This window comes from Anabrus simplex, chromosome 1 (genome assembly GCF_040414725.1).
Source record: "Anabrus simplex isolate iqAnaSimp1 chromosome 1, ASM4041472v1, whole genome shotgun sequence".
Taxonomy (NCBI): Eukaryota; Metazoa; Arthropoda; class Insecta; order Orthoptera; family Tettigoniidae; genus Anabrus; species Anabrus simplex.
Window position 1 is genome coordinate 1,030,902,487 of NC_090265.1, and position 20,979 is coordinate 1,030,923,465.

The window sequence follows — 20,979 nt, forward strand, 5'->3', positions numbered from 1 at the left end:
AAAATGTGTACCGTAATATTTTTTTATCTGGTATTTATAACTGGTATTTTCCACAGTCAAAACACAAACTTATATCGAGGACTTTTTTAAAAGAAAGTACTGTGACGATTTTTTGCAAGAAGTGTGATTCATCATTTTGTGTTGTAAGAGCACTTATAATAATAATAATAATAATAATAATAATAATAATAATAATAATAATAATAATAATAATAATAATAATTCCTGACACGTTTCTGCTTATGCAGGTCGTTCACAGAGCCTCTCCAATCTTCTCTTTTTTCCCATATTCTATCGTTCATCACTGTCTGCCACTGTAGTCCTCTCTGATTTATGTCAACCTCCACCTGATCCCTCCATCTTGTTCATGGTCTTCCAATTGGTCTTTTTCCTGATTCTGTCCACTCCAGAGCTCTTCTTGGTAATCTTTCTTGTCCCATTCTTTTGACGTGGCCGAACCATTTCAGCCTATTTCTCTCCACAGTTCTTTTTAGAAGGTTGATCTGTAGCGTGTTTCATATGGTTTCATTTCTTATCTTTTCTCTTCTTGTTTTACCCAAGATCCCTCGCAGGAAGCGCATCTCTGTCGCTTGTAATCTACTCAGATCTTTTTTGGCCCAAGTCCAACATTCTGCTCCAAAGGTAAATAATACGATTTATATACATACAATAATTTTTGCTTTGGTAGGTACTTTCCAATTTCTAATTATGTCTGATACACAGTAATAAAATTTTGAGCAATTTCCTATCCTCTTCAAAATTTCTTCCTTGATGTTTCCTTTCCCAGTTAGCTTACTTCCTAGGAATTTAAAAGCATCTACTTCTTTAAGAATTTTTGCATTACACTCAACATCCTTTTTTTTTTTTTTTTTTTTTGTTTTCTCTGCTGATTTTCATTACCTCACATTTTGTTAAACTTTTCCTTTTTTGTTTTCTCTACCGATTTTCATTACCTCACGTTTTGTTAAACTTTTCCATGCTGCTTCTTCAATTGGGCTGTCAGGTATTTAGTTGTTCTTCCAATTTTTGTTCATTTTCTTCCCATATCATTACATCATCTGCATATGCTATGACTTTCATATCATTTGCTGTTGACCCTTGGCGAACTTTCCTCATAATATTGTCCATCCCTATATCAAAGAACGCTGATGAAAGTACACTTCCTTGTCAAACTCCTCTGTCTGTTCTAAACCATTCTGATTTTTTGCCATGTATTATAACACAGTTCAGACATTGTTATACATGTTTCTAATTCTGAATTGCATTTCTCTTGACAATTCAATTCTATTCAGCCCTTGCCATATTTCTTCTCTTCTAACCGTGTCATAAGCCTTTTGTATATCTATGAATGCAACTGCGATCTCTTTCCCAAATTCCTATTTCTTGTCTTGTCTAGCTGTAAATATGGCATCAATAGTTGATCTTGCTGGTCTAAATCCTTGTTGTTCTTCTCTTAATTGTGAATCTATCTTGTTCTTGATTTTTTGTAAGATAATTTTTTCATAAATCTTCACGCAATGACACAGTAATGCTATTCCTCTGTGGTTCTCACAAAGTGCCTTTATTACCTTTTTTTAAAAATAGGTACAATAATTGCCCTTGTCCTATCATCAGGAATCTCTCCGTCAGTCCATACTATCTTCATTATTCTATACAGCCACTGTATTCCAATAGGTCCTGCAGCTTTAACCATTTCCACTGTGATATATATTCCAGGAGCTTAGCCATTTTTCTAATTCAGCTTTTTCTACATCCAACATTTGTAGATCTTCTCTTCCTATTTCAATTGTTTATTCATCCCTTCCACTGTAATGGTAATATTTATTTTATCTTCATCCATTTCCTTGAGTACATTTGTTTCATTTTGTCCTTCATATATATTTTGGAAGTATTCTTTCCATACGTTCAAAACTTATTTTTCTCACACAGGTTTTCCATCTTTATTGATGACTTGATGTATTTTCTTTTTGCTTCCTTCTGTTACCTAATATGCAGTATAATATTTTATTGTCATTCTTATAATTCTCTTCTATTTCCTTTGTAACTTTTTCCCAGGACATCTTTTTAGCCAATGCTATAATTTTCCTTGTTGCTCTGCTTAGTCGTTTCCATTTGTCTCTACTATGTTTCGTTCTGTTTCTGAACCATTCTCTCCACGCATTATTCTTCTTGACTGCATCTGCAATTCTCTCATTCCACCATGGAGTTTCTTTGTGTCTGACTTCTACTGCTTTGACTTAAGCCTGTTTGAACCTTTTCCATTCTTCCTCAACATTCTTCCTCTCATCTTTAGGAAGTAGAGTTTTAATCTTTTCCATGTATATCTCTTGGATTTCTCTATCTTTTAGTTTCCAGCATTTGATTTTTGCCTGTCTTTTCCCCCCTTCTGAATTTCAACAATGTCCCCACCAACAGTCTGTGGTCACCATCAAGATTAATGCTTGCTATAACTTTTATTTTATTTTTTCAGTTATTATATGATCAATTATGGATTTCTGTTGCAAGTTCCAACTATATCTGGTAAACTTGTGACTATCTCTTTTCTTATACCATCCATTACCAATGATCCATTTATTTCTCAGACACGTCTAATAACATCTCCACTTCATCATTTCTGTGATCTTCTCCATGGCTTCCTATAACTGTTTCATATCCTACTCTATTTCTCAACTCTAGCAATGAAGTCTCCTATAATCACTGTCTTCTTAGATGTTACAGCATCCTCCAGTTTAGTGATAAACTCTTCCTTTTCATCTATCTGAGGAGCATATCAAGGATATTTCCTTCCATCATTAACTGAACTTTAATTATTCTGTCACAAACATAATCCACATTGAGTACTTTTTAGCCACTATTATTGCAACACCATTTCTTCTTTTGTCTCTTCCTGACCACCACATTTTACATCCTCTCTCCAGCACCTTACTACCAATCCCTTTTTTCTTATTTCACTCAGTCCCATTATCAATATGTTTCTCTCTGTCATTATCAGTGTGATTTCTTGAATTCTTGCATCCTTTTCTATGGATACTACATTAGTAGTATAATTCTTATATTTTTATTTGAACAGATTTGTGTATCAATGGAGCCATTTTAGCTGTCAACCTGAGAGATCTGCACAAAGGCTTTGTCACATTTTAGTATTGGTTTTACATTAGATCCAAGGCTCGTTTGATTGTTGAAAGCGATGTTAATACGCTACCACTTGGTAGGCCTACCATGAATCTTTGCATTACTATATTGTTGTGCACTAGCTGGTCGGTGCCTGACACGCATTTCCTCATGTCAGTAAGGTTTATGGTTTACCCGCCAATACCAGGGAGGCTAATTGCAGAGGTTACCCGCTGGGCGATGTGGTCACCACATCCCTACGCCTGCATCTATAATTATTTGTGCTTTATTTTCAAGTATCATGTTTGAAATTGCTTTACAACGGGTGTGTCCCACATCCACTGTTTCCCTGCATCTGTAGGGGAGGTTAAATTTTGATGAATACTATTCCAGAAAATCCTTATACAATTTTAAAATAGTGACCCCAATATAACACCACCCTCTTTATTGCACCAACAAATGCTCTGTGCAAACAATAGCCTTAAAATGAGGGATAATTGTACTGCTTTTCTTGCATTAAACAAAAGAAGGAATCAATACACAACTACACTGAGTGGCACGAAAAACGCAACACCCAATAAATGATGTGTAATTATCTATTTAATCGAAGTGAAGCACTTCAACCATTGTTTTTAGACGGGGTATGCTATTGGCGTAGCAACAATGTAGTGTTGATTGTTTATTGCACTAGCCTCAATTGTTTTTTCCCGTGCAACCTGGAAAACACATCGCTGGATGTGTAGCGCTTATTGTTGTACCTTTAATTGTTCCCCTTTCAATCACACGTGTTTGTAGGATCTTTCTGTGATTCTCTTAATCAGTTTTCTGGAGTAAACATGCCGTTAAGCCCTGAACAAGCTGCGAAAGCTGTTGTTTTGGTGGAAGATGGTCGCAGCATGCATTACGTTGCAGAAGTGTTGAGTACTACACCTTCTGCAATTTCCATAACCGTATGAAGGTACAGGGAAACTGGAGGCTTTGCAAGGAGACCAGGATCAGGCCCGAGAAGAGCAACATCGGAGAAAGATGACCGCTTCTTACAACTTCAAGTTCTCCGCAAACGTCACACCACCGCTATTGAAGCACAAAATCGACTCCACCAAGTTCGAGGGTTCAATGTTAGTGAGAGAACCGTTCGAAGAAGACTGGAAGAAGCCAATCTTCAGTCCAGAAGACCTGCTACAGGACCGGAACTCACCAGAGAGCATTGCACAGCTCGACTGCGTTTTGCAAGGGAACATCTTGGCTGAACAGTACAACAATGGGATCAAGTATTGTTCACAGACAAGTCGTGATTTGGCCTCCGATCACCTGACGGAAGAGAGAGGGTCTGGAGAAGGCCAGGGGAAATGTATTCCCCTTGCACATTCTCATCCAGGATGCCTTTTCACGGTGGTTCTGTGATGGTGTGGGCAGGAATCAATACAGCTGCAAGAACGGATTTAGTCTTCGTGGAGCATGGGAGCCTTACCGCACATCGGTATATGGAGGAAATCCTTCTGGAGCATGTTGTGCCTTTTGCTCCGTTTATTGGTGATGGTTTTACACTAATGCACGACAATGCACGCCCACATGTTGCGAGAATTGTGCAACAGTTCTTGGATGAAGCAGAGATTCATGATATGGTTTGGCCTACTTGAAGCCCCGATTTGAATCCCATTGAGCATGTTTAGGACCAGCTGGGGAGAAGAGTCCGTCAGCGCTATCCAAAGATCCTACAGGACCTACGGAACGCCCTCCTGGAAAAATGGGAGATGATTCCTCAACAGAACATTACCGCATTAATCAGGAGCATGCCTGAAAGGTTGAATGCCATCATTGCTGCAAGAGGTGGCAATACACGCTTTTGAAGGTGCGAACAGAGGTCCCCGAGATGGTCTCCGAGATCTGTGAAGTGAAAGTGTGAAGTGTGTAACATTAAAACAGAGTGCATTACTTTTATGAGCTTACTCAAAATTTCCTTGAAATGTGCATCTCTCGCTTAATTTGTTCAATTTGTTTATAATCGTCTTTTCCTTTCATTGTTAGACACTTAGATGGGACCGTACCACAATATTCTATCATAAGATAGTGGATTAGTGACATAAAAGTGTCAAAAAATTTAGAATAAATTTCAGTTTTTGAAATAAATTGAAGTGTTGCGTTTTTCGTGCCGCTCAGTGTATTATATGTAGGGTACTTGATTGTAACATCACTACGTCGTTTGTACTAGCGAGTATACTGGAATTTAACTAAACCTAGAGGAAAAGATAACATAACTTGAAAGAAAGTTCCTACCTAAGTACAGCATTTGTATGAAATGAGTGTGGAAGTCAAGAATACTCAACTACAGCTTGCCAGTCCTTTTATGGTACACGTCTTACAATATAATGTAATGGAGAATTGTAATTTCTAAATCTACTTGTGGATAAGTAGTCCAAGACAAAAATATGTAGGGTTCCTTTACATAAAACTGGTACATCTTCCTTAGATTTACAATGATCATTACAAAAAATAAATCTAACGGAAAGAGGTGAACTCCTTTCTACATTTCTTCTGATAAGCAGCTGTATTAAGACAGAACAATACCATTTAAAATCTTTAAGCTCACATTATATATACATTTATACTTACCAGCATTACCTGCCTCAGAAACATGGCATCCAATTAATGCAGTCTGCAACAGGGAAAGAGCTGACACAACATTTAGTTATCACAGTCATTTTTCATACAAAATTTACCATTTGCAAAATTTATATACACCACTATAAAGACAATATGTACAAAACAAAATGTTAAAATTTTGTTAAAAATAATACACAACTGAATAAATTACTGAAATTTATGGTAACTCACTAATACAGCAAGAACAGTTCTAAGTCATCTGCTTCACAAATGTTGCTCTGCCATGTGAAAACCTCTGAAAGTAGTGACCAGCCTTGAAGACAGTTTGTGTCACTGGCAATAATTAACAAAATAAAACAGCCCTGCATTCTCGAAGGAAAATTATTTTACAAACAGAAGAGGAAAAAAAAAAAGAAAGAAAGAAAGAAAGAAAGAAACTATTAAGGAAACTACTTCAAAAGTAAAACAAACCTACACAGAATAATTATACTCTGTTATAAAATTAATTTAAATTTAAACTACGTATATTATATAATTACAAAAAATAAGAATTAACCAGGATGAGCAGAATGTAAACTAATTAGATCATATTTCAATTTAAATATCACACGAACTAAAATAGACATATTTCATTTCAATAATGGAAAATATCACAATACCAACTGGAATAACATATATGACAGCAGAATTATTAGTTACATTCAACACAAACCTGACAAAACTTACTCTGGTTCACAATGCAGGTAAAAAATTAAAACTTTGTACTTAGCACAAGCAAAAGCTTGAAAAGATTACATTTAAACAAATGGCATAAGTTTTAAAAGGTGATGTCTACTCCCCGACCTAATGGAACATCTTAAGTACTCCTAGAAGGTGGTGGTAGTAGTATTATAATGTTACAACAATGAGAACTTCAACAAAACAATAACATGGAAGACAATTTCCCTTGGTATTAAAAAAGCTTTACTTTAAAACAGAGATCTAAACTAAATTTACTCCAACATTCTATCTCAAGACTAAATACATGCTTACAAAAGGTACAGGTTCGCAACATACAAAAATGGAAACTAGCAAAACCTCGCCATCTTCAAAGGAAAGGATAGGGAACTCACTGCCCATCCAGAACTCGAGATTCACCTCACGCTGCTGGCTGGTGCGAATACTGGCAGTCTTCATCTTGGCACGAACCCATAAGTTCAAAGGGACACAGGATAGCCTGTGGGTCACACTCCGTTCTACAACACATCAATCAAAAAATTCAAATATACTGTAGACTGGATATTAACCTGTTTATGCCCAAATTGTTTTTTAGTTCAAAGACTCAAGATTTGCACATGGAGCTGTTCAATATGGACTGCTACTCAGATAAATATGAACTAAAATTGCTTCATTTAGGTCGCGAATGAATATATGGGTCGTTAACGACCCACTAAACACTTGCTCGGAAATGAGGTTGTTACAACAGCTGGAATATTTTACCAGGCAACAAATTATTTTTACAAACATACATTGCATACAGCGCAAAATTAACATTTTCACGTCAATAATGGTTACTGATCCCTGTCATAATAAGAATATTTTATTTGCAGAATGCATAACTAGATTGCATAACCAGCACTGCAACTCAGATTTGCTCGCAATAAGTTGGAAAAGAAGAGACAGGAAGAGGAACATTATACTTAGCACATGATTTCACTCTTTGTTTAACCACAAATTTTGCATGAACACTTTGTTGTTAACCTATACTAAACGGAACAACTATGAACATGAGGGAGGAGCACGATTTGCTCACCCACCTGCACCAGCCAACGGAACAGGATGCTGTTGCCCACATAAATAAATGAATGAGCTCGCTCACTGTGTTAAATATTTTTATTCCTTTCTCTGCACATAAATCATTACAGGTTCAATAGTTCTGGTGATGCTCTATGACAGCGATAAAAATTCTTAAGATGTCAGCCCAAACCCCACAATTCTACAACCAGGCATTCCACAGATACCATCTGCCCTTTAATTGAAGAAATAATTTCAACATTGTTTCTCCCACGTGAGTAAGAAAGATAAGGTGCTGAAATATTTAGGTTCACTGGGGAATCTCTCTCGGCGAAATACAAGCTAGGGTAACAGTATTTTGGTATCAGGTTAGTGTGATGGAAGTTTAAGACACGCTGTGACCCAAGTTTTGTATCCATAATGTCTCTTAATGAGCAGAGTAGCAGTCTAACACTTAATAGTGGTATAACTCGTAACGTTTTATACAGTCACACGAGAAATATTGTTTACAATGTGTATGGCTTTTTAACAAACCTTTCAAATACAGAAGTGCATGAGAACACAGATTTTTATCCAAGTTGGGAGTTGACAGCTCAAGCTTGCAGTGCGAGTGTACGTATCATGTTCAATATTCTTTCTGAGGACGGAAACAATATTAAGAAAGGTAATAAGCCCGCATTTATATCACCGGGGAAACACTGCACAGTTCAGAAATGTGCTACAAATTTGGATAACTTTGAAAAGTGTGCTTTACGCCGAATAATATTTCATTAGTACGATAATGGAGAATATCCAACAGCTAGGAAATTGGTGTACTTAATGAAGGAGAAAATTAAGTATGTACATGCTATTCAAATCCCTTGGTTTCAAATAACAAGAACCATTGAATTAATTTATGTGTTTATCTTACCTTGTAAAGATTCTACTGGCAATGCTACTCAGAATATCATGCGGTAAAGATAACATCGTATTAAATAATGACACACCCTCACATGGGTTGAATACTGCGTTCACGAATAACTTTTGTTTGACATCTTACAAGAAATATAGTAAGCACGTATGAGCTTCGCTGTAATCATGGATAATCATAGGATTAGGGCTTCTGTCACATATATGAATTTCAATTTGGAGTGCATTGTGTTTAGGGAGAATGTAGTACATGTGAACATTGTGAGCATAGAACCATATAAAATCTCTGTTTCTCTTACCAGTCTCTGTGTCACTGCAGCAACAGTGCTCAGCGGGAAGAATGCTACTGGATGAGCCCATGTTCATAAGTGTTCTGCGTTTACTATAGAACACAAAAGCTATGCCGTTTTTCGTATTGGAAGATGAATTCATCCCTTCGGAGATGTTCCAAATTGGTACATAATTCCTCGGTAGCTTCTCGGTAGAAGTGTAGGCTATCTTGAGAAATTCCGTAGCAGCAGCTAAGATTCCAGCCATTATTCATTATTAAATCAAACAACCAGTATATCCATGTAGAAAAGGATCCAAGTAATCTACTGGGTGCAAATAAGCTATAAAATGACATATCAGGATCACGAAAGACAAATGTATAGGCGGCTAGGCATTTCATATCATGTATTTCCCAACAGAGAGTGTATGATCTAGCCACTTCATTACTACAGTTTAGGTCCAAGTCACTGTCGTTACATATTTTGTACATATTCTTAGATTGAAACAGTATGATTAATAAATTCGAGAGGATCTGGGATGAAGCTACCGTTAATCAGTTCCTACATCACTAATAATGCTCAAATTTGAAGCCAGGCAAGTTTTTTGTCCATCAGGATTTACACAGCCTTCATCATCACAATCTTGAATCTGTTGCATTTTTCTGGCAATCTTATAGAAATATTGAATTCAAAGTCTAGTATGTCTGAGGGATCAGCCACTTGTAAGGTTTTCTACAAATTCTGCTAGTATTTGCTGTTTCACTCTGCTATGAAATGCAGACCATTTAGCAGATCCTAAGCTTAAGCATACATGCATTATCACCTTTCAACAAAAATAAAAGTTAGTTTCGGCGAACTGCCCACAAGGTTGTTTTCGACCAACACAATATACTAATGAAAGTAATGGAGCTTCTAAGTAATGTATACAACTAACAAATCTTTCATCTATTTTTTACTCAATTTTTAACTGTCAAATATTTTGAAGTCTGAAATGTTAACGAGCAGTACCAATAATTTTAAAATCTTCTCTCTAGTGCAGAGAGCTGACAGTCAATCTTTCTTGTAAGAACTCCAAATCAAAAATGATAGCAACAATTAAACAAACTCCTGCGTAATTCTCTGGAAAATCATATTATGGTTCATTGAAACAATCTGGTTAGAGTTGAGAAAGCAAGTCTGTCATAAGAAAGCAAAATTCGATTGGTAGAAACTGATCCACCTGCGTATAAATGGGTTAAGTCTTCCCTAGAATGGACATATACAGGTTGTAACAAGTACAGCTAAACTTTCAGTACATATTCCTCACATATAGAAGAAAACATGTTATATGGACATGAGCAGGGAACGGATTTATATGTAAATACATATCTCTTTAGGAAGCTAAAATTAATTATATTTTGCACTATCTTTACGAAACATGATGCGTGGAGTTAAAAAATGGAGTATTCATTTTCCATATTTTTCCATATTTTGGAGTTTAGCACACATGTTCCATATTCTTCATCATTAAAATAAATATAGTCCATATTTCGGCTAAAAAGTATTAAATTACGAGGCATGTTTTTTAAGTACTGTTTTGAAATAAATTAAAAACAGATTTTTTAACAATTTTATTTTTATATGAAAGAATGTACATTACTCAACTTTTAAACATAATTCCCACCAATATTGAGACACTTCTCATATCGTACAACAGGCTTTTGGTTCGTTGATGATGCTTGTTGTTTAAAGGGGCCTAACATCGAGGTCATCGGCCCGAACAGGCTTTTGGATACCATCCTCATAGAAGTTGGCCGCCTGATTTGTCAGCCACTGCAACACGGCCATCTTGACACCATCATTGTCGTTGTGGCATTTGCCGGCCATATGTTACTTCAAATGCAGGAACAAGTGGTAATCACTGAGGGAAGGTCAGGACTACCTGGAGGGTGATCAAGTTGTTCCCAGCGAAATGATGTGATGAGGTCTTGGGTTCGATGAGTCGCATGTGGGCGTGCATTGTCATGAAGCAAAATGACACCCTTACTGAGCATGCCACGGCTTTTGTTCTGAATGGAGTGGCGCAATTTGTTTAAGGTCTCGTAATATGTTGCTGAATTGATTGTCTCATCACGGGGCAAGAAGTCCACCAGCAACACCCCCTTTCTGTCCCAAAATACAGTACACGATTTTCCGAGCTGACATTGTTTGCTTAAAATTCACTTTCATGGGTAAAGTTGAATGTCGCCATTCTATAGATTGCTGTTTTGATTCAGGTGTAATGTAGGCCACCCAGGTTTCATCCTCCGTTACAATTTGACTCAAAACATCATCACCTTCCTCGTGGTAACGCTCCACGCCCAAACGTTTGCTTTTGTGCTCTTCCGTCAACATTTTCGGTACCCAGCATGAGCACACCTTTCAGTAATTCAAACGTTCACTCACAATTTCATAAAGAAAACTTCGAGAAACTTGAGGAAACAAGTCAGATAATGACGTAATCGTAAAGCGTCTGTTTTCTCTCAATGCTCAGTCAACTGCCTGTACCAAATTTTCCCTAATGACTGAAGGTCGCCGACTCCGTTCATCATGCACATCTTTGCGGCCACCTTTAAATGCTCGAAGCCATTTCCTAACCATTCCATCGCTCATAATGTTTGGTCCATAAACTGCACAGATCTCACGATGAATACTGATAGCTTTCAAACCTTTTGCACTCAGAAAATGAATAACAGATTGGACTTCACAGTCGGCGGGACTCTCGATCAGCGAGGCCATTTCAAATGCTTGCCAACAAACGTACACAAGGGCGACTATTGCCGTATCAGCCTTGCCAACAGATGCAGGTACGCAGCGCGCATGCACGGAATGCCGACCGCAACGCTCCATTGGCGTAATATCAAAACGGTACTTACTTGAAAAACATGCCTCGTATATTAAATTAGCAGTCCTCTCAATAATGGAGAAATAAATTAAAAACCTATATTCAAAAAAATAATATTTTAACTGGTGTGCAGGTCATTATCACCGCCTGTCCACGTCTGGGCTGATAAAATAAGCTGATAAGCGGTGCGAAGAAAGAGAGAGGTTGAGCCTGGAAGTGGGAGATCAGCCGGTCAGTACAATGACTATCTGAATCACATTTACAGCACTGATATGCTGCATTACATAACATCGACTGTATCTGTGCCATAATTTTGTAACTAGGGAAATCTCATTCATCGACGACGCGCTAATGGTTTCCGGATTCATTCGTAACTCGGGCATTCCTTTGATTGCTTCATAACTTATCTAGTTCACTACCAGTCATTCACAGTTTGAATTAGCAGTGAGACGGATCATAGTGTTCTTGTATGTTTAGTGTGTGCAGTTGTATACTGATATTCATTGAAGACATTAACGTTGTTTCAATATGCCTAAAATAGCTCAGTCAACCAGTTTAAAATTGAAAAGTTATGTATCAGTAAAGAAGATGGTTTATCAACTGGCAGTAAGATATTATTTTGTAATTTGTGTCATTGTACAGTGACATCTACTCAAAGCTTCCTTGTGCAACAGCACGTTTCAACCAGTAAACACCAAGCTAACAAACGAGATTCCAAGCAGAGACAGTTGTTTCTGACACAACCAGCAACTTTAAGTGTAACGTCCAAGTTCAACACCGACCGCTGCTGTGCTCTCATCTCTGCTGACATACCTCTCTTCAAATTGAATAATCAGTGCTTCAGGGAATTCCTCGAGAAATATACTAAACGATCCATCCCCGATGAGTCAACGTTCAGAAAAACGTACTGTTCAGTCCTATACGACGAAACTGTTCGGAAGATAAGGCAAGAGATTAAAAACGGTCCAATTTGGGTTTCCATTGATGAGACAACAGACTAAGAAGGCAGGCTAACTGGCAACGTAATCATTGGTTTGTTAAGCGAAGAGTAATGTAAACGGATTGTCTTACATTGTGATGTTCTAGAAAAGTGCGATAACAAAACTATAGCAAAACTGTTAAATAAGGCTATGGGTATCCTATGGCCACAGGGCATTAAGTATAATAAAGTGTTACTTTTTATTAGCGATGCTGCACCTTATATGATAAAAACCGGAGAAGCATTGTGTGTTGTATATCGTAAGATGACTCATTTAACATGTGTAGCATATGCCTTTCATCGTATGGAAGAAGTGGTAAGAGGCAGTTACCCCAAAGTAGAGTTATTGATTTCCTCAGTGAAAAAAGTTTTTTTTTTTTTTGTGCTAGGGGTTTTACGTCGCACCGACACAGATAGGTCTTATGGCGACGATGGGATACGAAAGGCCTAGGAGCTGGAAGGAAGCAGCCATGACCTTAATTAATGTATAGCCCCAGCATTTACCTGGTGTGAAAATGGGAAACCACGAAAAACCATTTTCAGGGCTGCCGATAGTGGGATTCGAACCTACTATCTCCCGGATGCAAGCTCACAGCCGCGCGCCTCAACGCGCACGGCCAACTCGCCCGGTAAAGTTTTTCTCAAAGTCCACAGAAGAGTTCATCTTTTGAAAGAAATGTACGCAGAGATTCCATTGTCGCCAAAGCCGATTCTAACTAGGTGGGGTACGTGGCTGCAAGTGGTTGAGTATTATGTTGAATATATAAACTGTATTAAGAATGTTCTGCATGCCATGGACTCTGAAGATGCAGCCTCAACTGAAGCCGCAAAACCGTTGTCTGCGATATAAGTGTGAGAAATGACTTATGTTAACATTCAGCATAATTTTTCATGCATCACAAAAACACTGAAAAGGCTCCAAAACTCGCATCTCTCACTTTCTGAAAGTTATGAAATTGTGAATAAAACTGTGGAACAACTAAATCATGGTACAGGTAAAGTTGCAGATGTAGCAAACCTGAAGATAGCCACTGTACTTTCAAAGAACCCTGTATATGAAGAAATGACAAAGGTTGCTGGAATGCTGTGTGGAGATTTAAGTTGTGAAGTTGAATTATGCCCCCATTACATCTTCTGATGTTGAACGCAGTTTCAGTCAATATAAATCTGTCCTTAGAGATAATAGATGATGATTCACTTTCCAGCACTTAAAAGAAAATTTTGTAATCCATTATTTTGGTAACAGAGAATAAGAGATTGTGTGTTCTTCAAAGATATTAAAATGAGAAGTGCAACATTATGCTGCATGTAGATCTACTTTGTTTAGCTTCTTTGAACTTTAATATTAAATAGAAAATAATGTTATATGTGTAATTTTAAGTCCATATATAATTCCATATTTCAATAAAAAATAACTAAATATATATGTACATATTTCAATAATTATTAGTACGTATAAATCCGTTCCCTGGACGTGAGTCTGGAAATGCCTTATTTCCACGTTAGTACTAATTTTCTACAAATCCACATAGTACATTAATAAGGGTCTTACTTTTGGTGAAATAAAACAGTTGATTTTGGTGTTAAAACTGACACTATTTTGATATTTCGTGAAATAAACTGTCATAATGAACGATGTTTCTTGCAAAATCATTCTTATAGTATGGGGTAAATCTAACTACAGTAGATCCTCGACAATTAAAAATCGGTTAATTCAAAATCTCGCCTAATTCAAAGCAGCTCTCGTTCCCGGAAACATCAGGTACGGTTTTGCATGGTATTTAAATTGTTTAATTCGAAATACGGATAATTCGTAATTCGAAGAACAATGTCGGTCCTGTCACCGAAATTCAGACTTTTAATTCGAAACTACCTATAAATTTTGAAAAAAAATATAGTATTTCACACAGTAATTTAAATTCTAAATTTCTCCGCGTCCTCCAGAACGTAAAGGGGTAACTTTGCGCACTTTCACCTACTTCGGAGTGTCTGCAGTGTGCTTTATATCTGCTATGTTCGAGCGGAATCGTAATTATTTTTTATTCGGCGTTTTAAGGAATGCCACAATATCACGTAGCAGACAGTGTGCGAAGAAGTAGAATCCGCGAACACCAGCGATGCCGACAGTTGGCGCAAAAGTGTGGCTTATAGCCACGCACCAAACAATATTACCAATGCCGATGAAACTGCATTGTTTGTTTTATTTTTTTAAATGCTGAGGCCAAACTGACTTATAGTTTCAAAGGAGAGAATTGCCAGCTGGGAAATGTATTGTGTTGCGATGCAGTGCACACTGAAGCGAGAGACTTCCCTCCCGTCATAGGGAAGTTCGAAAAGCCACAATTTTTAAGGACGTTGGGCACTTTCCATGCCAGTACAAGGGATCTAAAAAGGCAGACAGTACAGTAATCCAAAAGATAAAGAATTTGAACAGGGGAGCCAGCATAATTTTTCCTCGTCTTTGAATCATGTTTTTCTTCCTTTCGTTGCGTGCATTTTATAAAAGTGCATTAATTGAATAATGTAAATGCACCTTGTTGGATAAATTTCTGAAATAGTGCTTTCCATGGAATTTGAAAAGTTTAAACTGAGAATCAAGATGATTGCATGCATTAATGGGTCTTAGAAGTACCATAGCAGGAAATCGTACAAGTATAGTCACTGTACTGTTGTAATGTGGATGGAAGCAAGAAACTTTCTCCCCTCGTCATAGGAAAGTTCGATAAGCCACGATGTTTTAAGGGCATCGGGTACTTTCTGTGCAAGCACAAGTCACCTAAAATGCACACAGTACAGTAATCCAATGAATTAAGCACTTGCACAGGGGAGCCAGTATAGATTTCTCTTCGTCTTTGAAACATGTTTTCTTTCTTTTGATTTCATTGCGTGAGGTTATGTCTGCTGGTGAGTCATCCAAGTGCATTATTTGAATACTGTAAATGCACCTTGTTGGATACATTTTGGAAATGATTTTTTTTCCCATGGAATTTGAGAGCTTTAAACTGTGAATCAAGGTTAACTGCATGCAGTAACGGGCCTTACAATATATTGTGACACCGCAGGGTTGGCGTTTCCGAAGTACGTGTTGGCAGTTAATTCGAAATCACGTAATTTGAAGTCCGATTTTTGTGTCTCAATGACTTGGAATTAACGAGGTTTTACTGTAATTTTGCGATAAGGGGTTTTAAAGACAACGCTTACAATGTATCCTTATTAAATCTTAGAACAACCAAATATACAAAATGTTATAGATATAAACACTATATTTATGCGAATAATCCCCGCATATTTTTTCAAACAAATCAAGGCACGAAATTGGGGTACAGGTTTTATTTGCGTCACGGTTGGCAACACACTCATGGCTCACCTAGTATTTCGTGATGGGTGTACAGTTATGCTTTGTGTAACTGCAGATGGAATAAAACTGTCTCCATATGTCATATTTAAACAGAAAACTATTCAGACTTTTAATTATAAACTGCCATTACATTTTTTTTAAATTGTATTTTACAGAGTAATTTAAATTCAAAATTTGTCCACGTCACAATAGAACGCATCTTCCGGAATGTGCAGAGGTAGCTTTCCGCATTTTCACTCACTTCGGTGTGTCTATAGTGTGTTTCATAGTTGCTAAGTTCGAGTGAAATAGTATATTCTTTTGTAGTCGGCGTTTTAAGGAACACCACAATATCACGTAGCAGGCAATGTGCGAAGAAACAGAATCTGCGAAGACTGGCGATGCCAACAGCAGGCGAAAAAGCGTGGTTCATAATTGTAATCAATTCAAACGTACCAAACAATATTGTCCAGACAGACTTACGTTTTAAAGGAGCAGCGGTCAATGTACAGTACTGCAATGCAGATGGAAGTGAAAGACTTCCTCGCTTTGTCATGGGAAAGTTTGATAAGCCATGATGTTTTAAGGGTGAGGGGTACTTTCCGTGCAAGTACAAGGCATCTAAAAATGCAAACAGTACAGTACACAAAAAAATAAAACACTTGCACACATAAGTCAGCATAGTTTATCCTCGTCTTTGATTCATGCTTTTTTTTTTTTTTTCTTTAACTGCTTGAGGTTATGTTTGCCAGTGAGTTACACAAGTGCATTATTTGAATAACGTAAATGCACCTTGTTGGATACATTTCAGAAATAGTTTTTTCCCATAGCATTTGAAAGGTTTAAACTGTGAATGTTAATTGTATTCAGTAGTGGGTATCAGAATATTTTGTGACGCAGCAAGAGTTGGCATTTCTGAATTAAGAGTTGACGGTTAATTCGAAATCATGTAATAACGTGGTTTTACTTTATTGCAAAACTGACATCCGAGTTTACCGGTGCATAAATTATACACGAAATTTATCCCTCACCAGTTCACTTGACTGTACCTTCAACACTTTGAGTGTAATTACGACGTATTCCTTTGAATTGGTGTTTGCTGTAGATGTATCCAGCCTAATTTGGTGATGTATCCTTTTTGTTTAACTGACGACTAAGTATCCATGTGACTGCTGCTTCTCCATCCAGATGACTGACTACTATCATCTCAGTACAACACTTCTTGGTAAGTGTCTCCTTCTATATGACTTCATGGCAAGTCTATCCTTCTATGACTTCATGGCAAGCCTTTCCTTCCAACCGCACTGACCGACCAATAGTGGCCTCACTCTCCCCATAACCACTGACTAATGACTGAGGCCTCTCCATCCTTTCGACTGCTGCTATAAGACACTGGACCAGCTTATATAGACATTAGTTGACATACCTATGCAATCTCCAGAAATAACTATGATCTACTCCCACCCAGTGACAAATGTTACATACAATGGTGAAATTGCCCGGAGCACTCTAGGTATCTCCCAAGAATATGAGCTCACCGCTAAATGCGCACGACGACAGAGCGATAACTCAGCAGTTACGCTAGCAGGATTGCAACATGTGCGTTGCAATGTCAAAACTTATTACACAGGATATCCATATCTGATATACAGCAACACTTACTGTACATGTTTTTAGTGTTAATCTACACACACGTATATATACATACATAACAAATCAACTACAATCACGCAAGCGATAATCATTATTCAATTAATTTGAACAATAATAATAGTAACAATAATACTGATCTCACAGATAAAATAATAATAATACAGACATAATAATTATAAATTATTAAATAATTATTAAATTGGGAAGAAGTCTTAAAGGAAGTAAATGAATATTCTTACTTCGGTAGTAAAATAATTAACGATGGCAGAAGTAAGGGGGACATAAAATGCAGATTAGCACAAGCAAGGAAGAGCTCTCTTAAGAAAATAAATTTGTTTACTTCAAACATTGATATAGGAATTAGAAAGATGTTTTTGAAGACTTTCGTGTGGAGCGTGGCAGTATGGAAGTGAAATATGGACGATAACTAGCTCAGATAGAAAAAGAATAGAAGCTTTTGAAATGTGGTGTTACAGAGGAATGCTGAAGGTGAGATGGATAGATCAGATCACGAATGAAGAGATACTGAATCGAATTGGCGAGAGATCGATTTAGCTAAATTTGACGAGAAGAAGAGATAGAATGGTAGGACACATCTTAAGACACCCAGGACTTGTTCAAATGGTTTTTGAAGGAAGTGTAGGTAGTAAGAACGGTAGGGGTAGACCAAGGTATGAATATGACAGGCAGAGTAGAGCAGATGTAGGACGCAATAGTTACGTAGAAATGAAAAGGTTAGCACAGGATAGGGTGGCATGGAGAATTGCATCAAACCAGTCTATGGACTGATGACTCAAGCAACAATAATAATAATAATAATAATAATAATAATAATAATAATAATAATAATAATAATAATAATAATATAAATACAGATATCATCTTGTAACGAGATTTGAACCGTTACAGCCCGTCTTCAAGAAACTCTTCACAATATCGTTTGTCGACACCATAACCCATGCCCGCATAAACCAATCACACACGAGTTCAACTAACGGCCTCTTTATTTTGACAGCTGGCATCACCTCCTGCTATCCATTCGGCATAAAATTTACGTATGTTGTCCTTGAAGGGCTTGTTGACAAACGTCTAAGGGCTGCAGACAATGTGTGAGTCAACCAGGAACTACGAGATCTGTTTTCATTTCCTGAAGACGTTTGTGTCTTCTAACAAGGGTCCATGGAAACTGTCCCACACTAGCATTGCTGGGCATCAAAGCAGTGAGGGGCTGTCCTTTCTCTTGAACCCGTACATGAATGCATTTGGGAAACTATGCTTTAGGCATTATTTTTCTTTTGAAAATAATGTACGGTGGCAATTTTCTTCCGTCTGCAGTGATTGCTAGCATGACAGTGTAACGCTGCTTTTCACACCCAGTCGTACGTACAAGCAGGCTAGATTCTCCCTTCTTGATGGCGGTGTTGCATGGCATGTCGAAGTTTATCGGGGTTTGATCTGCATTGTCAATTTGAGATGTGAGGCAAATGTTTTTCTTCAGCATTGCTATCACATTGGACATTATGAATTTTCTAGCGAACTCATTCCTGGTTGCCAACGTTTCGCCCACTGTGCTAAGTTGGGCTCAATCGGAACAAATATTTCAGGTTTGCTATGGGAATCAATCATTGCCATCACATGGCAGTGAAAATCTACTATTTTGTCGCTTAAATCGCTTGGCATTCTCTAGCAGAGAGATGTTTGCCTTCGCAGACACAATCCCTTTCATGTCATAAATCTACAGATCCGAACAGCTAATTCCTCCTTTAATCGCTAATTCGCGCGCTTTGAAATGTAGCATCTCATGCAAGATACTAAAGCCATCACTTCGCAACTCTGTAACGTAATGAAGCAACTCGTCTTCCAGTTCAGGAAACTGCAGTTTTCGGCCCTCTGAATGCCTTACGTGTTCGGTTGGTGGTTTCTAGCGCAGCTTTCTGTTTACGCCAGTAGCGAACATTACACTCAGTCACATTGAATTCTCAACCGGCAGCTCTGTTACTATGTTCTTTAGCATATTTTATCACTTTGAGATTAAACACAGCCGTATAACTCCCACGTTTCTCCATAACTTAACGATCGACCTTCACAAAAAAACTTCAATGAGAAACAAGAATTAAAAGTGAAGACAGAATACTGGTAGTTGTCGACAATACAACAGATGGACAATACCTAATACCGTGATCACTTGACTGCCTGGACAGGGAAACACTCCCAGTTAACGCGATCAGCTCTACCAGACAGGTAGCAATAAGCATATAGACAAAGACGGAAAAGTGAAAGGGAAGGAAGAGTGAGAGGGAAGGCCGAGTGTGACTGACTGGCTAGGAACGTGGTCTTGGGGTGGGGCGTTGTGAGTTAGGTGTTTTTGTTACAACAGCTAGCCTCAACCGTTCTGTAGGTAGAACACTAATCAATTCTTCAAAGAATAAATAAAAGAAAAAGGAACGGCCACGAAAGCCGTGAAAATGAAGGACTCATTAGGCTTCTCAAACCTAATACTGTTGGGATCTGAAAAAACGAGGGTTGACTGAGGGAAATCGGATATCCGTTCTTCCTTCACCTGTGTTTGCTGCAAGAAAAGCATATATGAAGAAATTCCAGTACATGCTGCAAATGAAGTTCATTTGTCGACAGTCACAGCCAGCTCAATCCTACCATATAAGTATTATACAACGGGCAAAGCTATTTCATATTTCATTTGTTTTGTGGTGTTGCAATGTTGAATTTTCTAAACTCCGATTACATTTGAACTACACATTTGTAAACCGAGTTCAGTTTTGTATGACGAGACTAAGCCGTAATCTCAGTTAATTTTCAGGACTAGGTTCTAAATTGATCTCCGGTCAGATGTCTTTATACAACCGGCCTATAAAGTTTGGGTATTCCGTGGACATACTTACATTAAATATCGGGATAGTAACATACTTACATTAAATATCGGGACAGTACCAATTGCTGTTATGGTACTTTGCACATGACAGTACAAGAAAAAGCTGCATTCTTTCTACCTGTTGTTTTGTTTTTAAAATCTAACTCAGAGGATATTGACGCCATTCTATATTCAACGGTCCATATGTTATTTGAGATGGACAACTTTGCAGAATAAACCTCTATATCCCACTAATCAGACATCTGTAAAACATGAACGACATAACGTAATATCGTAAGCAATTCATAGAAGTTATGATGTCGATTATGTTTCACTGATAAATAAAAAGCGTAATATAGCTCTTATATGGACAACTACAGCTAACAATGCATTACGGTAGTCTTTTGTGTATTTTCTTATGATTTATCTTAACAACACAGGTGATATGTTCACAATCAGCTGTTCTTCTGTCTCGAATAGAAAACAACTCCTTGAACTGAGATCAGAGTTTGATCGGAGAAATTTCTCCAGTCAAAGTTAATCCTAGTTCAGTGTGAATTGCTCTCAGATTAACGTTTATACAACAAAAAAATCTGAGTTTAGCATGAACTC

The 20,979-nt window shown here is 37.5% G+C and overlaps 1 protein-coding gene across 8 annotated transcripts in view; it reads right to left on the bottom strand.

Moving 5' to 3' along the window:
- The window catches only part of LOC136857916 (serine-rich adhesin for platelets), a 137,832-nt gene that overhangs the window by 47,953 nt on the left and 68,900 nt on the right, over positions 1-20,979 (bottom strand). For 3 of the 8 annotated variants that reach the window (XM_067136980.2, XM_067136983.2, XM_068225336.1), the window contains exon 6: positions 5,725-6,950. In XM_067136980.2, the coding sequence (XP_066993081.2) occupies positions 6,854-6,950 (97 nt within the window). In that variant the 3' untranslated portion in view covers positions 5,725-6,853. The remainder of the gene's footprint in view (positions 1-5,724; positions 6,951-20,979) is intronic. The other 5 variants (XM_067136986.2, XM_067136984.2, XM_067136985.2 and 2 more) reach the window with 4 other exon arrangements.